The 21,647-nt window shown below is 39.5% G+C and overlaps 2 protein-coding genes across 4 annotated transcripts in view; both read right to left on the bottom strand.

Annotated features, from left to right (window-relative positions):
• LOC146576660 (uncharacterized) overlaps positions 1-3,738 on the bottom strand; it is a 25,377-nt gene extending 21,639 nt beyond the window's left edge. Inside the window, exon 1 of the mRNA XM_085272089.1 lies at positions 3,647-3,738. The gene's annotated coding sequence lies outside the window, so the exon portion shown is untranslated. The remainder of the gene's footprint in view (positions 1-3,646) is intronic.
• Positions 1-21,647, bottom strand: part of apol (apolipoprotein L) — a 24,748-nt gene extending 3,101 nt beyond the window's left edge. The window contains exons 1-5 of one of the 3 annotated variants that reach the window (XM_085272083.1): positions 21,531-21,647; positions 19,936-20,102; positions 3,394-3,460; positions 622-1,212; positions 410-529 (exon numbers count right to left, since the gene is read on the bottom strand). In XM_085272083.1, coding sequence (XP_085128209.1) covers positions 410-529; positions 622-1,212; positions 3,394-3,407 — 725 coding nt within the window. In that variant the 5' untranslated portion in view covers positions 3,408-3,460; positions 19,936-20,102; positions 21,531-21,647. Of the gene's footprint in view, positions 1-409; positions 530-621; positions 1,213-3,393; positions 3,461-3,578; positions 3,596-3,646; positions 3,781-19,935; positions 20,103-21,530 lie in introns of those variants that run through there. The other 2 variants (XM_085272082.1, XM_085272085.1) reach the window with 2 other exon arrangements.

Below are 21,647 nucleotides of genomic sequence, written 5' to 3'. Positions count from 1 at the left end.
TTTATCAGGGGTCTCGAACTCCAGGCCTCGAGGGGCAGTGTCCTGCAGGTTTTAGATGTGTCCTTGATCCAACACAGCTGATTTAAATGGCTAAATTATCTCCTCAACTTGTCTTGAAGTTCTCTGGAGGCCTGGTAATGAACTCATCATTTGTTTCAGGTGTGTTGGCCCAGGGTGAGATCTAAAACCTGCAGGACACTGGCCATCGAGGCCTGGAGTTCAAGACCCCTGATGCACTAGGAGTGAAACCGGTCTCACTGCAGCGGCAATGTCTACGTCACAGCACCAACATCAAAGGACATCTTATGCAGGCCTGTAGGACACCAGCAGTATCTGAGCCCTGAGATGAAGAAAAAAAAAGAAAAAACAAGTTCTGCACTGACACATATTTGGGAACAGAAAAACTTACCTGATCTCATCGAGCTGATTTACGTGATCAAGCATTCTCTGTACGTCATCCTCAGACAAATCCACATCAAGATCAACCACAGTTTCTACAGCCATCTTCAGACCAAAGTCACTGAAGCAGCTGTGAAGAACGCAGGTCAACTTATTTTATACAATAGATGATACTTAATGTGCAAAATTCCTTAATATTTTGTATATCATTTATTTGTTTACCTTTTGTCCAACTTCTCACAGATTGTCTTGGAGGTCTGTATGTATCTGTCCAGCTGATATGCCAGCACTTCCACATTCTGGAGTTTGGGAAGGAAGAAGACGTTGTCGTCTCTTTTAAACTCCAGCAGCAGAGGACAGATCACTCGTGCAGCCAAGATGACAGCCTGAACATACTCAGGACTGATCCCTTCTGGAAGTTGTAACACCTGGTTCTCCGTGAACACATGCAGCGAGGTCACTGCCAGCTTCTCCACTGCATCCAGGAAGCTGCTGAGACTCTCCAGGCCACTTGCAGTGTCATTCAACACTTCAGTCAGCTCATTCTCCAGCTCTACACGCTTGCTGTCTACATTCACAGTCACCTTGCTCTTCATATACTCCACAAAGGCTTTACCTTTTTCCTCTGATTTAGTAACATGGTTGACGTTTAGGTCAAGTGCTTCAAGTCTATCTTTGATATCCCTCATCATTTCTACCTCGGTGTCTCTCCAGAGCATCCATTTAGAGAACATCTCACAGAATGCTCTCACTGTGTGGATGTAGGTGAGGGTGTCTGTGGTGTAGCGGCACAAGGCCTCCTGTAGCTCCTTTCTGTAACACAAAGCATCATCTGTTTGTGAGGTTTCTAGGGGAATTCAAGCAAAACTTGTACATGACAGCTCGGTCGCAGAGCTCAGTATAAAGTGCACTACATAACAACTTTAATAGTTTAAACACTTTTATTTAAAATGTACAGCACAGCACAGAGTCCAACACAAACCAAAAAATACTTCAGATTTTGTTTTGCTAGTAGTGCTAAGTGGGTAGGCACTTTGTCCACAATAGCTAATATTAGAGATTTTGTACCATAAATTCAATTTGTGGAAGAATCTTTGTTTAATCTTGGGCTAACATCTCACAGGATTGTCTTTCTCTTTTTAAGTGCCCTTTCGCACTGTCCCTCTTCCCTTCTGTTTTTCTTTTCCTTCCTCTCCCTTTCCTATCCCTCAGTCATGTCTGTCCCATCTGTAACAACTGAAAATAAAATAAAATAAATAATAACAACAAAGGTTAATCAAATGGACCCATACGGCAAGGCCGTGATGACCATTTGGCAAAGTAAATCCATTGGGTATCCTTGTTGGTCTTCAGACAACAATTCTGACGGCTAAAGAACCAAATGGGACAGGCAAAAAAAAATAAAAAATAAAAAATAAAAAAATCCTTCCACTACCATGACCTGGATGACTGAGAGCCTACACAGATGTCTCACTGTGGATTTGATGCAGGATCCAAAATAATCATATAGACTTTCTTCATAGTCAGTTTGAAGTAACGATAACGGGGTTGTTTTTTGGGGGGGGGGTTTAAGTGATAACAGTGCCCAGGGGAAAGCAAAAGATGACAACAAGTGTCAGCACTCTTTGGCACCAAAGGACAGTCCTACTCCTGCTTAAGACTGATGGTAAAAATGTAGATTTGGTATTAATGTACCCTTTAAACATTTATATGTTTGTTTTGTAATTTAAGTACTTGAAAACTTTTTGAACCATTTTTAGTAGGTATACTATTACACAGTTGGGGTTTGTTATATTGTGTCTATTGTTCTAGTTCTTGTCTTTATTCTAAAGATGCACTATTATTACAGAGATTTTTAAATAACATGCAACTAAACCTCAGCAAGGGTTTGTCATTGTTTGATTAACAAAGGGTCTCCCAGTTGTGGACTTTTATTAGCTCAGATACACAAACTGGTTTTGTACCAACAAAGGCCTGAAAGTCCCTATTTTGTATTTTAGTAGCTGTTTTTTTATAATATAACCACTAGATGGCGCCAAATTACAAAAGGCTATGGGTCAGTAAATGGAGTTATTAGGACAGGTTTTAATAAAATGGTGTACTGCAATTCTGTGGTTTCTCTTTTTTATACATTTCCTCTGTTTTGTCCTGGTGCTGTTGCTGTACACCAACAGAAGATATAGCTCTTCTTCTTCTTTGGGTGTGTACTGTGGATATTCTGTTTCATCCGTTTCAAATTTATTTAAACTTGAATATTTGTCACCCAATTCCTGTCCTGATGGGACTTTTATTACTTATTATAAAGCCCGACTTCAGACATGCATAAGCAGGTAACATTAATGTGACTAAGTCATTTTGCCCTAGAGGTATTTTCTTCAGGCCTCAATGTTTAGAGTGGTAGAAAAACACCTGGGATATTAATTAGCAGCACACTCATTAGCAGATTGCTAATATTAATGCAACAGTGCTCATGTATCATGTCTGTTACAGTTGCAGTGTTTATGACTTAACCACAGACTTTGTCCTTTAATACATCTCTGTATAAATTTTTTCTATAGCCCCTCCAAACGTTTATGTAAGGAGTCATTGTGATGAAAAGAAAGAAAAAAGCAAAGATATGTTTTTTGGGGGGGGACATTGCATATTTGTACATTTTTTAGGTTTAAAAGATTAAAATATGAAAAAAAGACTAAAAGTCTAACCGCTAACAAAGAGACACGTTTTCGTGTAAAAACCAGCAGTCCCATCACAAGTTTTTAAAATTAAATCTAACATGAAAACTTGGATGTAACCGGAACTGCAGCTGATTAAAGTGAAAGAGTGGATACGTAGAAGTAAAGTGGTCCTGTTCCTCCAACGATTCTTTTAAAGTCGCTGGGTGTGTCTTTAAAATAGTTTCTTCCGTGTTTTGTTCTAGCTGTCACTTAATCAGTACATATAAGTATTTTACTACATGCACTCTAAAAGTTTTCCGTGCACCATGAGCCGCCTTACCTTGCCTCAGACATTTTCTTCTTCTCTGTGTGTTGTGTTCAGGTCCTCGCGGAGGTCTCACCTTTATCTGCGCAAAGGAAACAAGAACAGGATGGATCTGAAGCCCGCAGTCCAGCTGTTGTAGAAATTAACAAGCTCCCAATACCACGCCTCGAGTGGACCTGCTGAAATAACTGCATACCCACTCAGTAATTAAACTGCCCGGTCACAAATGTTAAGTTTCGTTTTCATTTCTCCACATTATGAGCCACACCTGTTTGTGTAACACCTTGGATCATCGACAGTCAGCTGACTTTTGTTTGTTAAGGAGGGTGAAAAAGTTTAGTAGCGACATTTGACGTTCAGGCAACAACAACAACTTGCTCGTCTTGATCAACTGGTTTCCTGATGCTGCCTTCAAGTGTTATCGGAAAATAAATGTGGTGACTGAAAGGACTTTTCTTAATGAAAACACAACAAACATGTTCCCCCTTAAATCGTAAAGAATTTTATGATACAGTGTTTAATGTACACCGTGTTTTCCTGAAAATGCCCCAATTTTCAGCCAAGTATTTATCAGATTTCTTTTTCTTTCTCTTTTTTTTATCCACGTTTCCCTTCCAAATGAACTCGAACACACCACCTCAAAGTACGGGGGAGACGGATGTACATGCATAATCGAAACTAACCCATCCTGCCACGTCCTGCGGGTTTTTTTGTGTGGGGGAGGGGGGGGGGGTGAAGAATAACACTATTTAACATCAAGAGAACGAAACCGGTATGTCAAACACTGGTCATGATTTCTGAGCTCATATGCGACCTTTTACACTCCCACAAATAGTGTTATACATGTGAACAACACTGTTTTGCAAAGTGGTGAAAGAAGCGGGTGAGTAAAAGCCATAATCCTCCTTAATATTGGATTCATTAATGTAAATACTACTTATATACATCATAATTAATTATTAGAGTTTTTTGCTTTCAAATGTGCAAATAATAAATTACTAGCTACAGCTTTAAATTAAATGGTGTATGGGGTATAAAGTAAAACATTTGCATCCAAATTTTAGAGAAGTAGATGCAGAATACTGAAGTACGTTAAATCTGTAGTTCAGTAAAATAACCTAACTAAATGTTCTCATTAAATTTCAATATGATGCTATCTATGCTGTCATCTAGTGGGCACTGGATACTGTACATTTAGCAGTACTCCAGTCCAAAAGCATTCCTTGAGCAGGGCATAAGTAGGAACCAATCATATTTTACGCTCCCCTCTGGGCATGCCCCTGTCCATCTCCATGTCCAGTACTGGTTAGCATAATCATTATTATTTATAGATAACTGAAAAGGCGTACCAACCCAAGGCCTACCAAAATTTCCTAGAAAGAGATAAAGCATCCAAAATGTTAATGTGAAATGAGCACAAAGACATACAAAGCCCACAGATCACAGGGGGAGATACAAAACTCCTGAAAGGAGAAAGACACAAAAGCAGCTATAAGAACAGAAGGAACAAAGAGACAAAACAAAGAAAGAATAGATGTAGAAAGATGAAACCAAAGAAAACATGACCGAGAAGATGCCCCTGAACTCTCTCAGCACACGTATGTGCTTGTGCTCCTGGGCAAATTCAGCAGCTTCCTCTGCCTGTTCATCATCATGTCTGCTTTGCTGCAACAATAAAAACAGCCCTGCACTGCTCGACGCTCACAAAGGTCGCACTCTAAGACTGAATCAACACAATGACTCCACTCATAGCAGCTGATAACCATGTGAATCCAGAAAATCAAAGGGCCAATTCATAAGCAGCTGACGCAGAAGAAGTTAGCTGTTGTGCTTTCTCCTTGTCACTGTGTTGTGAACACCACAATATAAAACCTCTATAGTGAAACTATTGTGCTTGTCAGTATATTCTAAAATATAAAAAAGCATACAATGGTGAATATTTGAATTCAAACATGGTAGAAATTTCATTTGAAGCTGTGTGTACAGCCATGTGAGCCTCAGCTGTAGACAGCTCTAAACACTCCAGAGTTTCAGTGTTTCCACTCTTGGCTCTGTAGATTATTAACTGTAAGGGAATACGTTTATCTCAGGCACACAGAAGCAAAGAAGCTCCACCCAGCTGCTGTAGCCTTTACCCACTTTCTACTGTTCAAACAGAAGAAAGTATGTAAAGGGAGAGGCGCAACAACAACTTGTTTCAGACCAAGAGAATGTGACAAGGCCCAGTATAAAATACACAAGGGTTGATTTTTGCTCCACCATTTACCACAGACTTCCCAACTCTGTTATTTATTTATTTATTTATCACTGAGCAGATTTTATTTTCTTATTTCTTTCTAATTACAGCTGAAAACACTATGGAGGTAATGAGAGTGAACAGCAGCTAAAGAATGTGCTGAAATTGATAATATACGTCCCTCTTAAAGTTAGAGGAGCTGCAGATTTGCCTTTTTTCATCTAAAGTCAGATTTTCCTTATTGGTGTTATATTACAAAGCATGTGGCTACATAAATCCAATGGAAATTAAAGAAAAAAAAATAATGTCAACATTACTTGGACAAGCAAATATTTGAGCTTTAAAGAACCCTTATCTGTTTTTACTGATGAACAGATCTTTTTATCACTTCCTTTTATCAAATCCTTAAAAAATAGATTCAAGGTTTCAAGATTTTTTGCCAGTTTTTCCACATGTCCTAAAATAGTTCTTTAAGACATTTAGACAGAAGGTCATGGCTGTTTCTGGGTCTGTAAGATACATTTTTCAAATAATCCAATTATTTTAAATAAGTCGTTCTATTACTGGGAAAGGAATAATTACAATTTTCAACTAAAACTAAAGAAATGTCAGAAAAAGAACAAATTTTCAGTATAAAACAACGTCTCCAAGAAGCACCAACATTCATCCCAGGATGCATGTGTAAACCTTGCAACTGTTGGTGCCAAAGCACGGTACTCCGTTTCAATTTGGTTTTGTTTATATAGCACCAATTCACAACAATAGCTGCCTCAAGGCAATTTATATTGTAAGATAAATACCCTACAAATAGAGAGAAAACTGCAACAATCTGATGATCCCCCCACTGGGCAGGGCTTGGTAACAGTGGAAAAGAAGAACTCCCCTTTAACAGGAAGAAACCTCCATCATAATCGGGGACCAGGGGGGTGGGTGAGAGGAAAAAGAAGAGGAATGTTCCCACTCTGGGGGAGAAAAAGGAGAAAGTTAATAACATGAAGTAGTAAAACATATGGGAGGTGTACATGAAATGCTTAGTGCATCATGGGAAGGACATCAGCAGCCTGAGCATAACTTCTGGGACAGGACAGAGCCACCTGATCCAGCTTTCCTTCTTCCTTCTTTGTTATGTGTTTCCGATTGTTGTTAAAATCTTTTTAAAATCACTTTCTGGACCCACTGAGATTTTTTTTCCTGCAGATGCTAGAGGGAGAGTGCACAGCAATAAACTAGTGACCCACTCAGGGTGTGCACTGCATCTCACACTCTTACAGCTGGGATATAACCCCCACATGAACGTGAAGTAGATTTTTCAAGACGGTCAGGATTTTAGGCAGAGAGCAAGTCCACCAAAGTGTTGCTTCATGTAAGGAGGAAAAAATTGTTTTTTATACTAGTAGGCCTATGATGAACCCATGGCTTTGTATGGAGCATGTCAAAACGCTCACTCAGCTCACTCAAAATTAAAAAACTCCAAATGACTTAAACTTGTTTGAGGTATTTGGAGGTTTTTAATTTTATTTTTACTTTTAGTACAGCATTACTAAACTTGATAAACTTTTTTCTTATTCTTTGTGTTTGTCATGCCTACATCCTTTCATGTGGCTGGCATCAGATAACCTTCCTTTTTATCTAATAAGGAAAAAATCAGAGAATTATAAGAATAAATATATGTACCTGTACAAATATAAGAGTGTATGTATACTAAATATGTATATATACATGTGTGTGTGTGTGTGTGTGTGTGTGTGTGTGTGTGTGTGTGTGTGTGTGTGTACATATATATAAAATTAAATAAAAACAAAATATACAGAGGTCAGCAGTTGGATATTGTGCAAAACAAGTGGCATTTATATGCAGTATGGAGTGCATAATGTTGAAGTTCTCACTAACGTTACTCCGGTTTTCCCATTCAACAGTCTTAAATTTAATAACTGCACTGAAACAGCTGGGCAAAACTGTGTTATGATCCATTGTTACATTAAAAAGAATTTTTTTTAAATGGGCCCTCGACTTGTTTGAATGTTTGCAGTTTCAAATGGAAATTTCCTCTTCTCGTGTTCATCTAAGAATTCCTGGGAATACTTGGCTCTCCTGTTTGTCAACTGTCTCGTGAAAAAAAATACTTCAGTATTTTCTAAAGCATCTTCTGCAAAGAGATTAAACATCAATATTTTGCTATTAGTTTTTTCCATTTTCTGCATTTTTGCCTGTGTCAGCACGTGACGAGCACGCTGAGCTTTGTTTTCGGGTCGAGAGCCCCATTTCAGCTGTGATGATGAAGAAAAATGTCACTCAGCTGCTCATGTAACGTCAAAGAGGGGGGAGAGAGGGAGTGTGTATATAGGTTGGACATCTTCTTGTGAAAAAATTCATCATCATGTTTCTCTCAGGCCTCAGGGCCACATGTCAGATATCAGCCCTGGTCAGACGAGATCAGACAGGCATGTTTCTGCTGCTCTTAGTTCAGCATTTCGTTTCAACTAAATTTACCTAACTTACCATTATTTACCACTAGATGGCGATTGCAATCTTTCTGGTTAAAGGATCCAGAATTCTTAGAATACATTGGAAAGCAAATAGATTATTACTTTGCTTATAACACTACTCAGACTACGGCGACTATAAAATGGGAGGCCTTTAAAGCTTTCCTGAGAGGGAAAATGATCAGTTTTACAAGCTTTAAACATAAAGCATCTAGGATGGAACTGGTTCATTTGGAGAAAAAGATAAAAGATATTGAGGAAGAGATATTTATATCCAAATCTAATGCTCTAATTCTAGAGTTAAATAAACTCAGAGCTAAATTTAATATTTTGTCATTAAATAAAGCTACTAAAAGTTTACTAAGACTGAAACAATCATATTATGAACAGGGTGAAAAAGCAAGTAAAATACTGGCTTGGTGTATTAAACAGGCTCAGGCTGAAAGAACAATAAACTCTATAACTACAGATGAAGGACAGATCACAGCTGATCCTAAACATATTAATGACTCTTTTTGTACTTTTTATAAACAGCTATACAAAACTGAGCATTTAAAGTCATTTTCATCAAAACAAACTTTTTTTTTTGGATCAGCTGCTTTTTCCTAGTCTACCAGAAAATGATATGGATGAACTAGAGGTTAATATAACAGTAGAAGAATTTACTAATGCTATAAGGAACATGAAAGGGGGCAAAACTCCTGGACCTGACGCAATACCAATAGAAATATTTAAAATATTTAAAGATAAATGAATCCAGCCTTTATTGGATATGTATCAGGAATCATTTGAATCTGGGTCTCTCCCCATTTCACTTAATGTTTCAACAATTACTTTGTTACTGAAACCTAATAAGCCAGCAACACATTGTAGTTCTTACAGACCAATCTCACTGTTGAATTATGATTGCAAGATACTTTGCAAACTATTAGCTATGAGATTAGAGACACTCTTGCCTAAAATGATTCATTCAGACCAGAACGGCTTTATCCAGGGGAGGCAGGGGTTTCACAATATATGGAGGGTCATGAATATCATTTATGAGAAAAAAGAGACCAGAGACAATGCGTTAATCTCAGTGGATGCGGAAAAAGCCTTCGACAGGATCGAATGGCCATTCTTATTTGAAGTTTTGAAAAAGTTTGGTATTGGAAACAGATTTTTTAAATGGATTCAATTGATATACTTCAACCCTCAAGCAGAGATTTTAACTAATGGTCTTTTTTCCACACCATTCAGATTATATCGTGGAACTAGAAAAGGGTGCCCCTTGTTACCTCTCTTGTTCACCTTGCAATGGCAATTCAGAATCATAAAAACATATCAGGAATTAAAGCAATGTTGACCACCTTATTGCCCTATATGCAGATGATGTGATCCTGTTCTGCCCTAATTTAAACAAATCAATACCATCCATATTAAGTCTCATTAATACATTTAGTACATTTTCGGGTTATAAAAGAAATTTTGATAAATCCGAAATATTATTTTTGAATAACAATGAACGACAAAATCCTCCAATCAACACTCCCTTTCTGCTATCTGAACATGGGTTTACTTATCTGGGTGTGAAATTAACTCACTCAATTGAAAATATTCTGGCATCCAATTATAATTCCTTAACGACGTCAGTTACTACACTTCTAAACAGATGGACGAAACTACCTAAATCTTTAATTGATCGTATCAATATACTAAAAATGTCAATTTTGCCAAAATATCTTTACCCTTTTCAATCAATACCTCTCTCTCCACCAAACTCTTTCTTTTTAAATTTGCAAAAACTATTCCGAAACTTTATTTGGAATAACAGAAGACCAAGACTCAGAATCTCATTATTATACCTTCATTATGAAAGAGGGGGTTTACAACTTCCAAATTTAAAGTGGTACTTCTGGGCTGCTCAAATCAGAGCGGCAATGCTTTATTTTGTTAATGAGCAAATTCCAGTGTGGGTTTCTATGGAGTCTACAGAAATCAAAATTCCCCCTTCCTTACTAATTAAACAAACTAAGAACCCTCTTTTAAAAAACACTATAATGATCTGGTTTGAAATACATAACTACTTGGGAGAAATGATACAACTGTCTAGGTTTACTCAGATATTTGGAAATAACTTTCTTCCTTGTAGGGCGAATGCAGGTTTTCAATTTTGGTTTTTCAATTTGGAATAATACTCTTATGTCTTTTGAACAACTTAGAAGTACTTTTTCTATTCCTGTCAAACATTTTTTAAAATTTCTTCAATTAAGAAATTTTATCTTAACCACACAGCTTAGAAATCCCCACCTACTCCTCTCTAGAGAACACAGTCATAAAGCATCTGATGATGAGTGGTATAAATCATGCTCCTTGGCCAAGAGTCAGATAATTAATGTGCAATCTCGACTACTTCAATATAAATGGTTAACAAGACAATATCTTATTCCTCAAAAATGCATTATTTTAATTCAAACATCCCAGACACCTGTATTAAGTGTCGAGTGGACAGGGGCACTTTATTTCACTGTATATGGGAGTGTCCACATGTGAAAATCTTTTGGGAAAAGGTAATAAATCTGTTGAGTCAAATTATTGGTGATGTGATTCCACTTAATCCTAAAATATGTATTTTAAATATATACGTGAATAATTTTATAACTGCTGCAAACAATAGAGCTCTGTTAACGATTGGACTTTTGGAAGCCAAGCGCTGTATTGCTATGTGTTGGAGAAATCCAAAAATATGTGGACTATCTCAATGGCTTAATGGACTGACATCTATACTATCTATGGAGAAAATAACTTATACATTAAGAAATAAACTGGACAAGTTTTGGGCGATATGGTCAAAATTCTACAACTTTCTGGAGAACTGCAACGTGCACACTGTGGACTTAACAGCCTGAAACTCTAACTTGATTTGTCCTTCCCTTCTGTTATGGTTTGCTTTGTTTTTGTTTTTGTTTGTGTTTTTTTTTGTCTTTTTTGGGTTTTTTTATTTATTTATTTATTTATTTATTTTAAATGTTCACGGTGCACCATGTAAAACCGGTTAAAACCAATAAATAAATGTTTTGTTTTTTAAAAAGTTCAGCATTTCTGATCCACCAAGAAGCTCCATGTTGAACATGTGTGAGAAAATAATCTGTATAATGACTACAAAGTACAGTCAGTGGAAAAAAGAAGAAAAAATTTACTGGACTTTGCAGTCCTGTGAAAAACTAAATGCACCCCATGATTCAGCAGTTTGTACAACCGCCTTTATCAGCTCGATAAACTTCAAATAATTGTTTTCTGTATGACTTCATCAGTGTCTCACATCGTTGGGGAGCGATTTTGACCTGCTTTTCTTTTTAATGTTGCTTCTGTTCATTGAGGTTTGTGTGTATTCACGCATGCACACCTCTCTTAAGGTCCTATCACAGCATTTAAATCTAGTTGATGTCTTGACTGAGCCAATGAAGAACAGATTCTTTCCCTTTTCAGTCCTTCTGTTGCAAATATGCTGTTGTGCTTGCGATCATTGTCCTGTTGATGACCTCAGCGAAGCTCAGCTGTTGGACAGATGGCCTCACATTTTACTCTAGAATACTTTGGTATACAGAGGAATTCGTGGTCAACTCAATGACTGCACCACCACCGTGCTTCATAGTATGAGGTGTTTGCGCTGATTTGCTCTGTTATAAATGGCATCTATAATCCAATTTTGAGATCCCTTGCCAGACTGGATTATAGATGAGATTCATTCCCAGGTGCCTTAACACCCACTCACATCTTCGGTCATTTGATCTCAGCAAATCACATGATAGGGTGGGGCTAGGTTTCACAATGGGTTCACCCAAAACCTTGGCTGATTGTGACCTACACCCATTTTCACGCCTTGGCTCGTGTGATTGGGTAGTGGATCAACAGGGGGTCCATGACCCTCCAGGGAAAACTCCCACAGGGCTTGAAATCTGGGACTTTCCCCCAGTTGCTCGTAGAACTGAAGAAGCTTCTCGGATGAGAGGTGAAACGTCTTCAAGGAAACATAAAGAATTCCAGACACTTTTATTTCAAAGCTCCTCAGACTACAATGACCTGGATGACTGAGAACCTTCACAGACACGAGGTACCTTTTGGGTTAATTGCACTTTCTGGGAGTCATATTTTGGAGCGAATCTGCTGGGACATCCACTCTTGTGAAAATAGAGAAAATACAAAAGTCTTTGAGAATTAATTACCAGGAAAAAATGCACTTGAAATACCAACAATGTATTACTCTGTTATTTTTAAATACCCTAGGACTTAAAGGTATATACACACACATATACCTAGAGATGAATACAAATAAAATGAACTCCTAACCATGTACAGTAACTCTTAAAAATATAGCTGATATATAAAAGAAGAAAACAACTAATTACATAACTAATCACGTTACTTAGAATAATTAATTATATTAGAGGGAAAAATCTGTTAAAAGTACATTTTTGTGGCCTGGTTTGACTATAGTTATAAAGTCCTGACTCCAGCTCTATTAAACGTGATTGTACAGAAATAAAGCATGGCAGTACTGCATCATTTTGCATTGTAACTGTTAAATGCAACATTAAATGTTCTTCAATCTGAACCTTTAAAAAGGTGCTTGTTTGTGTTTGCCTAAACTAACAGGTGCCGAGACCTTCCAGTTGAAAAAAGGTGGAGGAACCATATGCAGTTACGTTGCACCATTGTCAGCTACTTAGTGAAACCGGTGTTCATTCTGCAGGGCGGTAAACTCTCAAGGATCTCTGCAGCACTTTTCCCTGCAAACAGACCTCGAGCTCTCATTTGCCCTCTCTGCCAGGATTTGGGTCGCTGTTCACTTTCATTAAGCAATTATCCTTGGCAGGCGAGGAGGGCTCACAAATTTAGGCCTTCAGAACCACACTTGCACTGGTCCCATGTGCACTCTTTATGCCAATCTGACAGTAACTCAGCAAGCTGCAAATCCAGCCCTAATCGGGAGCTTGTTAGAGCGTCCCTGGAGCTTTGGGTCCAGGACGGCCTTCGGGAAATTGCACTCTGGGGTAAAATAAGATTTAAAAAAACAGAGGCTGCCTTAAGGGTGGTCAGACTTTGAACGTTTGTTTCCATCCTCAGTAATTAAATCTGATTAGATTGAATGTCTGGGTAAAGAAGCACCCATGGGTCAGCAGATTAGATAGCACAGTAAGTACTTTGAAGGGCGTGAATTTTTTTTACAATATATAAAATCAGGGCTTTGCAATTTCAGAGGCTGTCTTTGTATTTTTTCAAAGACACGTTCTTGGGCAATCCTATATCAAAGTTTTTAAAATATCATTATTGCAAATAATGCAATGGGGAAATTCCCAAGAATTTTGTCTTTATTTGTATATTTGATGACAACTTTTTATAATTAACTATTTATTTTTTGAGTAACGGATGTAGAGTCTGTACCTACAAATACATTCTTCCTTGAATATTGTGTGTGTGGCTTTTCAAAAGCCAAAAGATACATATGTGTAATTAAAAGTAGCCTTTCTGCAGTTTCTTCTATATTTTTAAGGGGGGACAACAGAAGACAGCCTATGCTAAACTTTTTTTTTCTTTGAAATTTTTTTTTTGTCTGTTGGATTTTCACATTTACACATTTGATACATTCCTGTTGTCATGTGCCTCCTGGGCACACTGTATTCCCATTATTTCTGTACTGTATATGTGCAGCGAATTGGTGCTGGGTTTAGCCCTGTCACTTAAAGCAGATTCAAACCTTCCAGAAGTCTTGTTGATTTTAAGCTGGCTCTAGGTGAAAATGGGAGACAGACAAAGATGTATTAACAAGAACAATAATAAAAACAAAGAATAAACAAAAAATCCCCCAGTTTAGCATTGTTTTAAGGCCTTTTTTCCCCTACTTCCACCTAAAGACCTAAAATGACCTTAAATTAGCAATCTCAAAATCAACTGTCTTAAACGATGTGTTTCAGGAACATACTGACAGAACTCTGTGGCCTGCTTAAAGAATTTTATATAGCTAATTAATTTCATAATCATAAGTCATTTAGCTGTACTGATAGTCTTGGTCCGTAAAGTGACTGGTCAGTAATCGTGCAAAACTTGAAAACAATATAGAGGCCAAGATATAAGATGACATAAAACAAAAATACTGAATATGTCTGTGAAGGTTCTCAGTCATCCAGGTCATCGTAGTCAAAGGAGCTTGCAAAGAAAAGCGTCTGGACTTCTTTAAGTTACTTGAAGACGTTTCACCTCTCATCCGAGAAGCTTCTTCAGTTCTAAGGTCAAATGGTGAGGAGTCCCAGATTTAAACCTAGTGGGAGTATCCCCCCCACAGAGGGACAAAAGGACCCCCTGATGATCCTCTAATCGCTAAAATACTGAAATAATACCTCAACATGACTTATATTTTTATTCACTTTTTTGTTATTTCATGACAGTACACACTCAGTTAACTTACTAGCTGTAAATCACAGAAGCACATTTTTATTACTGTCTGTTGCTTCAGTAATGTGAAAAAGTACAGTGTTATCACATATAACTCTTTTCCTTTTTTCAAATAGCATGTTCACATTAACTAAGTGATCAAATAAATGCATTTTATTCAAGTCTGAAAGGTTTGAAGAGAAAGTACAAGGGCAACGAGACACATGAAACATGGGCATTAAAATACTATATGATTTTATAGGAAAAGTAAAAAGACAAATTCATGGTAGGAAATATTGTCACATGTAAATAATATTCATTTTCGGTGGAAACCTTCCCAGAGCTATAGGGTTACATATGGAAGCTGGGGATCAAAATTTTAGGAAAAAGGAAAATCTAAGGAGTCCGAAATAAATCCACCTGGTAGCTTGAAGATTAAGTAAGGTGTTACGTCCCCTGGCTAGTCTAGGGGGGGTTGAAGGGACGAACATAAATGTGGATAGAAAAGGAGGAGCCAAGATGGTAATTCTAAAAGGTTTATTTAATACTGGTGATGGGGTTCAGACCGAGGTGTAACGTCAGGGAGAGCCAAGGCCAACATAACAAAACATCCCTGACGTAGAAATAAAAGAAACTTACCTAACTCCAAAGAAACAAAATATACAACCTATAACCATAACCTACCTAACACAAACAGGAGAAAACAGGGTGTCAAAACAAAAGGCAGCTCTCCCCTACAAGCAGTCTGAACATGAAACAACAATGCTCACACAAAATACAAAGGCATGCAAGCCTGCACAAGTATGGCAACCAAAATGGCCAGAGGGCACAGAAGCACAGCTCCACAGGCCTTAAGTAGTGCTCTGCTGATTACCAATTAGCCGGACTCTGCGCAACATCCAATCAGGACAGAGGAGGTGGAGCCTGGACAAAACAAAGGGTTAATAGGGAGAAGAGACATCCTCCTGGGGGATGTAACACCCCCACCCAGAAAAAACAAACGTATAAGTTTGTTAACCTTACACCATCACATTCTTGAGAGGGCATCGGCCACAATATTTTCACATCCTCTCTTATGCTTTATTTCAATGTTGTAGTTTTGTGAAATTAAAGCCCACCTCATCAATCGTTGATTGTTGTTATACATACGAGAGAGGAACACGAGAGGATTGTGATCAGTGAAGACCTCTACAGGTTGGGAAGTAGATCCCACATACACGTCAAAATGCTGAAGAGCCAGAAGCATGGCCAGAGTCTCCTTTTCAATTGTCGAGTACCGCCTTTGATGAGTATCGAACTTCTTGCCAAAGAAGCAGACAGGATGACTCACTCCTTGTCCATCATCCTGAAGAAGAACAGCTCCAGCCCCCACCTCACTGGCATCCACTTCAAGCTTGAAAGGTTTCGAAAAGTCTGGAGCAACAAGAACGGGTGAACTCGACAGAAGACCTTTTGCACATTCAAAAGCATGTTGACACTCAGGACTCCAAATGAATGGTACCTTCGGGCTGCACAGGTTTGTCAGTGGTGTTACGACTTCAGAAAAATTCCTACAGAAACACCTGTAGTAACCAACCATCCCCAGAAATCTGCGCAGCTCACAGCGTGTTGTTGGCACAGGAAAGTTGAGAATGGCATTAACCTTTGCACTGATTTGGGCAGGGCAAGGTTCGCCCTGCCCAACTTCCTTTCCAAGGTAGGTCACTGTAGCCTTACCAAACTCTCATTTAGCCAAGTTGAGGGTCAAGGAAGCATCAGCTAAACGCTTGAACACAGTGGTTAAAGTGTCGACATGCTCTGACCAGTTGGAAGAATAGATGACCACATCATCAAGATAAACATTACAGTTCGCCACACCAGATAATACAGTTGACATTAACCTCTGAAAGGTAGCAGGAGCATTTCTCATTCCAAATGCCATGACTGTATATTGTAAAAAGTGATCAGGTGTTACGAAAGCTGAGATTTCTGATGCTCTTTCTGTCAGAGGTACTTGTCAATAACCTTTAAGAAGGTCAAGCTTACTCACATAAGCAGCAGATCCGACGCTGTCAATACAGTCCTCAATACAGGGCAGTGGGAAAGAATCAGGTACTGTTACTGCATTTACCTTGCGGAAATCTGTGCAAAAGCGAGGTGTTCCATCTGATTTTGGCGTAACCAGGCACAGAGAACTCCATGGACTATAGCTTGGGATAGCCAATCCATGCTTCAGAAGGTAGTCTACTTCTGTGTTCATCATTTCCCTTTTCGCCATATTCACACGGTAAGCATGCTGCTTAATAGGCACTGCATTCCCAACATCAATGTCGTGCTCTATTACAGTAGTACGGGAAGGCATGTCCCCAAAGAGTGTTAAATGAATGTTGACGAGCCTTTCAATGTCCAACTGTTGCTCACGGGTCAAGTGGGACAGATATATAGACAACTGGGACAGTACCTCAGAATTAAGCATTCTGGTAGCTGGCATCACAAAGTTTGAGCCCGTCTTCATCTAAACTTGACCTCAATCCTGAGGAAGAGTTCAACAAGAGAGTTTCTGGAGATGAGATTTGCTCTGACGGAGATGCCACAGGCTTATCTGCGGTGCCACAGAAAGAGTCAGCTCTAGAATGAAAGGATTTGAGCATATTGAGATGGCACAAGCGTGTTTTACGCTTCCTATCTGGTGTTTTAATCACATAGTCAGTGTCATTTACTTTCTTATCCACCTGATATGGTCCACAGAAGCGGGCAGACAATGCAGAGCTAGCAGTTGGTAGAAGAACCAAAACCTTGTCACCTGGATTGAAAGATCGAGGAACGGCTTTCTTATCATACCAACTCTTCATCTTCCCCTGAGCAGAGGAGAGGGCTTCTGCAGCTGCCAACCTGGCCTTATGGCTCTCTCCACAGACGCTCCATCAATGGTCAGAGGAGCATGTTGGGTGTGCATTCTCCTGAAGTCCACAACAATCTCCTTCGTCTTCTCCACATTCAGAGAGAGATTGTTGTCAGCACACCACGTGGCCAGGCGTCTCACCTCACTTCTGTAGTCGGTCTCATCCCTGTTGCTAATGAGACCCACCACCGTTGTGTCATCCGCAAACTTGATGAAGAGGTTGGAGCTGTATGATGGAGTGCAGTCATGGGTCAGCAGAGTGAAGAGGAGGGACCTGCATGCATGACCTGCTTGAAAAGTTTAGACAGAAAGTTAGTTCCTTGGTCTGTCTGGACTACTTTTGGTAAACCAAAAGTAGTGAAGAACTTTGTCAAAACTTTAATCACCAAAGGTGCAGTTATTCTCCTGAGTGGGACAGCTTCTGGAAAACGAGTCGAAGTACACATTGCAGTCAGTAAAAACTGATTACCATTCTTTGACTAGGGCAATGGACCAACACAGTCCACAATGACACGTTCAAAAGGTTCACCAAGTACTGGTATAGGATGAAGAGGAGCTATAGGAACTGTCTGGTTTGGCTTTCCTGCAATCTGACATGTTTTACAAGTGCGGCAAAACTCAACTACATCAGCCTTCAATCCTGGCCAAAAGAAATGGTTGAGTATCTTGTTGTACGTTTTTGTAACTCCCAAATGACCAGACAGGGGGTGCTCATGTGCAAGGGAGACTACGTAGTGACGATACTCAAGAGGCACAACAATCTGATAAGTAGTGCTCCAGTCACAGTCATCAGAACAGCTTCCCTCTACGTCTGCTGTTAAACTTGGGTGGGCAGTCCACTTGCGCATCAAGACCCCATCTTCCAAGAAATAAGAAGCCTTTTTATTTCCTGTTTCAGAAAGAGAAGTAAAGCATTTAGTCAATGAGGGATCAGACTTCTGAGCAGCAACAAGGCTTTCACGTGTGACTGGCAAGTCTAACTGTGGGAGATGGAGATCCTTCCACTTCTCAGTAGTATCCTTTGAACCACTTTTAAGATCAATCAGGGTTTGCAAATCATCTGTAGCCAGAGCCTGAGCCAACGAAGAGTCTGACAAATCAATTTCTGCAGCTTCACGTCTTGCTTGAGCCCTGGTGAGAACACAAGCAGGAAAAACAGATGGAAAACAGGTTGCTAGGTCGTTGCTCTTCAAGTTTGATTCTAGATCATTTGTTACTTCGGGAACAGGTTGCACTTTTCCACCAGCAATATCATTTCCCAAAATAAACTGCACCCCTTTTATGGGAAGTGAGGGGCGTACTGCCACAGAGAAGATGCCATTAACCAACTTTGATTTGATGTGTACATAATGCAAAGGAGCTTCAACATAGCCCATTTCAACTCCTTGAATCAGAATGCTACCATGACAAGAGGAATGGTCACTCAAGGGTAATACATCAGATAAAATCACAGATCGTGACCCTCCCGTATCTCTGAGTATTTGAATGGGTTTTTCATCCTCAGGCTTCCCAGTCAATGACATAGTGCCATCTAAGAGAAAGGGTTTGAAGCAGGGATCAACTCCTTCACTTTGGTCCCCTCTCTCAGCACGAATGGTTTTAATTAAGCCTACTCCTTTTGGTGACTGGTTGTTGCGCTTCAAAGCGGGACATTCAACAACAACATGACCAAGTTTATGACAATAGAAACATTCCCTTTCAGTCCTTGGAGCAAAAGTCTGTCGTGGGCTTGAAGGATCCTTTCGTGGGGGAGGTTCTCTGGTGGTAACTTCATGTTTCTGCACAAAAACAGTTTTATGAGTCAGCACAAATTCATCAGCTATCACAGCTGCTTCTTTCAAAGTGGAAACCTTCTGTTCATTAAGGTGTACAACAATGCGTTCTGGCAGGCCATTTTTGAACTCTTCCAGCAGTATCAGTTCACGTAAGGAGTTGTAGTCAGGAACTTTACTTGCTGTTATCCATCTATCAAAAAGAGTAGCTTTTTCACGAGCAAACTCTACAAAAGTCTGATTTGCTGTTCTTTTGTGATTGTGAAAGCGTTGCCTATACGCTTCGGGAACAAGTTCATAAGCAGCAAGGATAGCAGACTTCACTACATCATATTTCAAACTTTCTTCCAAAGACAAAGCAGAACAGACTTCTTGTGCTTTGCCTACCAATTTGCACTGAAGAAGCAATGGCCAAACTTCTCTCGGCCAGTGCAATGACGCCGCAACACGTTCAAACACATTGAAATATGTATCAACTTCTGATTCACGAAATGGAGGTACCAACACAATGTTTTTACTCACATTGAAACCACCTGGGTTTACATGGGAGGAGGTTGTTTCATCAACAGATGAATTTGCAGAACTAGGTTGAGTAGTAGTACTTCTTGAAGTCTGTGCCTGTAACTCCAACTGACGCAGTCTGACCTCCCTTTCAATCTGCAACTCCAGCTCCAACCTTTTCAGCTTTAACACCTTTTCTGTCTCTGTTTCCAACTCTGCCTGACGAGCTTGGGCTTTATCCTGAGCCTCCAATTGTAATTTAGCCAAACGTACCTTGAGTAATACTTGTCTTGAACGAGGAGAAGATGGAGTAGCAAAAGAAGGTGAGCCATTAGTGCTTAACTTTTCCACCGTTTGTTGCTCCCCAGCAGCAGGGTTTTGCCCTTCTTCCTTTAACACAGCAGGCTTCACTCCTTCATTAGGGGACCTGTCAAGAGGAACTGGAAAACGAGGTGATTTAGAAACAGGAAGCAGGCCTTCTTCTACAAGTTTGTTTGAAACAGCAGTTCAAGTCCTCTTTCACCATTTGCCTTGATACATTTAACTCAAAGTGTGCTGCTATAGCAAACAAATCATGTTTTCTACACACATTTAGCTCCTCCCAAGAAGGATTACTCAGAAATGCACTCAAAGTGAAAACACCAGTTGCCATACTAACTACCTCTGCCAAATACACCAGCAGAAACAAACTCCAAACCTTCACCATCCACAAATGGATTAACCAGGACTTTTATCCCAGACGAACCGCCAATTTATGTTACGTCCCCTGGCTAGTCTAGGGGGTTGGCCAAGGCCAACATAACAAAACATCCCTGACGTAGAAATAAAAGAAACTTACCTAACTCCAAAGAAACAAAATATACAACCTATAACCATAACCTACCTAACAACACATAAACAGGAGAAAACAGGGTGTCAAAACAAAAGGCAGCTCTCCCCTACAAGCAGTCTGAACATGAAACAACAATGCTCACACAAAATACAAAGGCATGCAAGCCTGCACAAGTATGGCAACCAAAATGGCCAGAGGGCACAGAAGCACAGCTCCACAGGCCTTAAGTAGTGCTCTGCTGATTACCAATTAGCCGGACTCTGCGCAACATCCAATCAGGACAGAGGAGGTGGAGCCTGGACAAAACAAAGGGTTAATAAGGAGAAGAGACATCCTCCTGGGGGATGTAACAAAGGTTAAAGTTACGTATGATGATTCTTGTATACTTTTATTTTAAGTAACAACTTAGAGCTTTAATTTATAGTGTGTTATTTTGAAAATAAGGTGAGCACCTCTAATTAACTGAGAAAATAATTTCATGGGACCTCAGAGGTTCGATGTCTTTGGGTTACACAGGTTTTATCAATTGTAATACACACGTTTGAACACCAGGGGGCGACAAACTCCACGAAGGAACATCAGCGCTTCAGGGAGCTGTTCTTTCAGCACCACAGCCTCTCACACAACACTCACACAACATCGCTGCGCTAATGCCGGACATTACTTACACAGGAGCCCGTAATTATAAAAAATAAATAATAATAAAATAATAATTGAATGTACCGCTGGGTTCATATCTTCAAGCACTCAATGTCAGCCAAGCCTCATTCACTCTCGCTACTAAGCATCATTAAAGAAAAATCGCGTAATCAGAGCGGGGATGTCTGCCTGTAGCGCCGTGCGCTGTAGCTGAAAAATCGAGGCTTTTAGTAACAAAGAACAAAACAAAAAACAACAAAAACGCGAGAAAAGTGACATTTAGAGTGGCTACTTCACAGAAGAGTGCGAGAGCTGCAACGATTGGATCGGGCGATAATCATCACAATAAAGCCATTAAATGCGTAAATTCCTACATGTGTGCACAAATGCAACCCACCATTCAAGAAGAGAGAGAAAGCGAGGGGGGAGAGAGAGTCCACCATCGCAACACCCCCTCCTTCCGTCCCCTCCACCACTCACAGAAACGGAATTAAAAAATCTTTAATATCTTTCC

Source organism: Mchenga conophoros, linkage group LG4, assembly GCF_057382185.1.
Source record: "Mchenga conophoros isolate Kocher_MC1m ecotype Shallow Benthic linkage group LG4, M_conophoros_male_GT1.1, whole genome shotgun sequence".
NCBI lineage: Eukaryota > Metazoa > Chordata > Actinopteri > Cichliformes > Cichlidae > Mchenga > Mchenga conophoros.
This window is presented reverse-complemented; position numbering and strand designations above follow the sequence as displayed.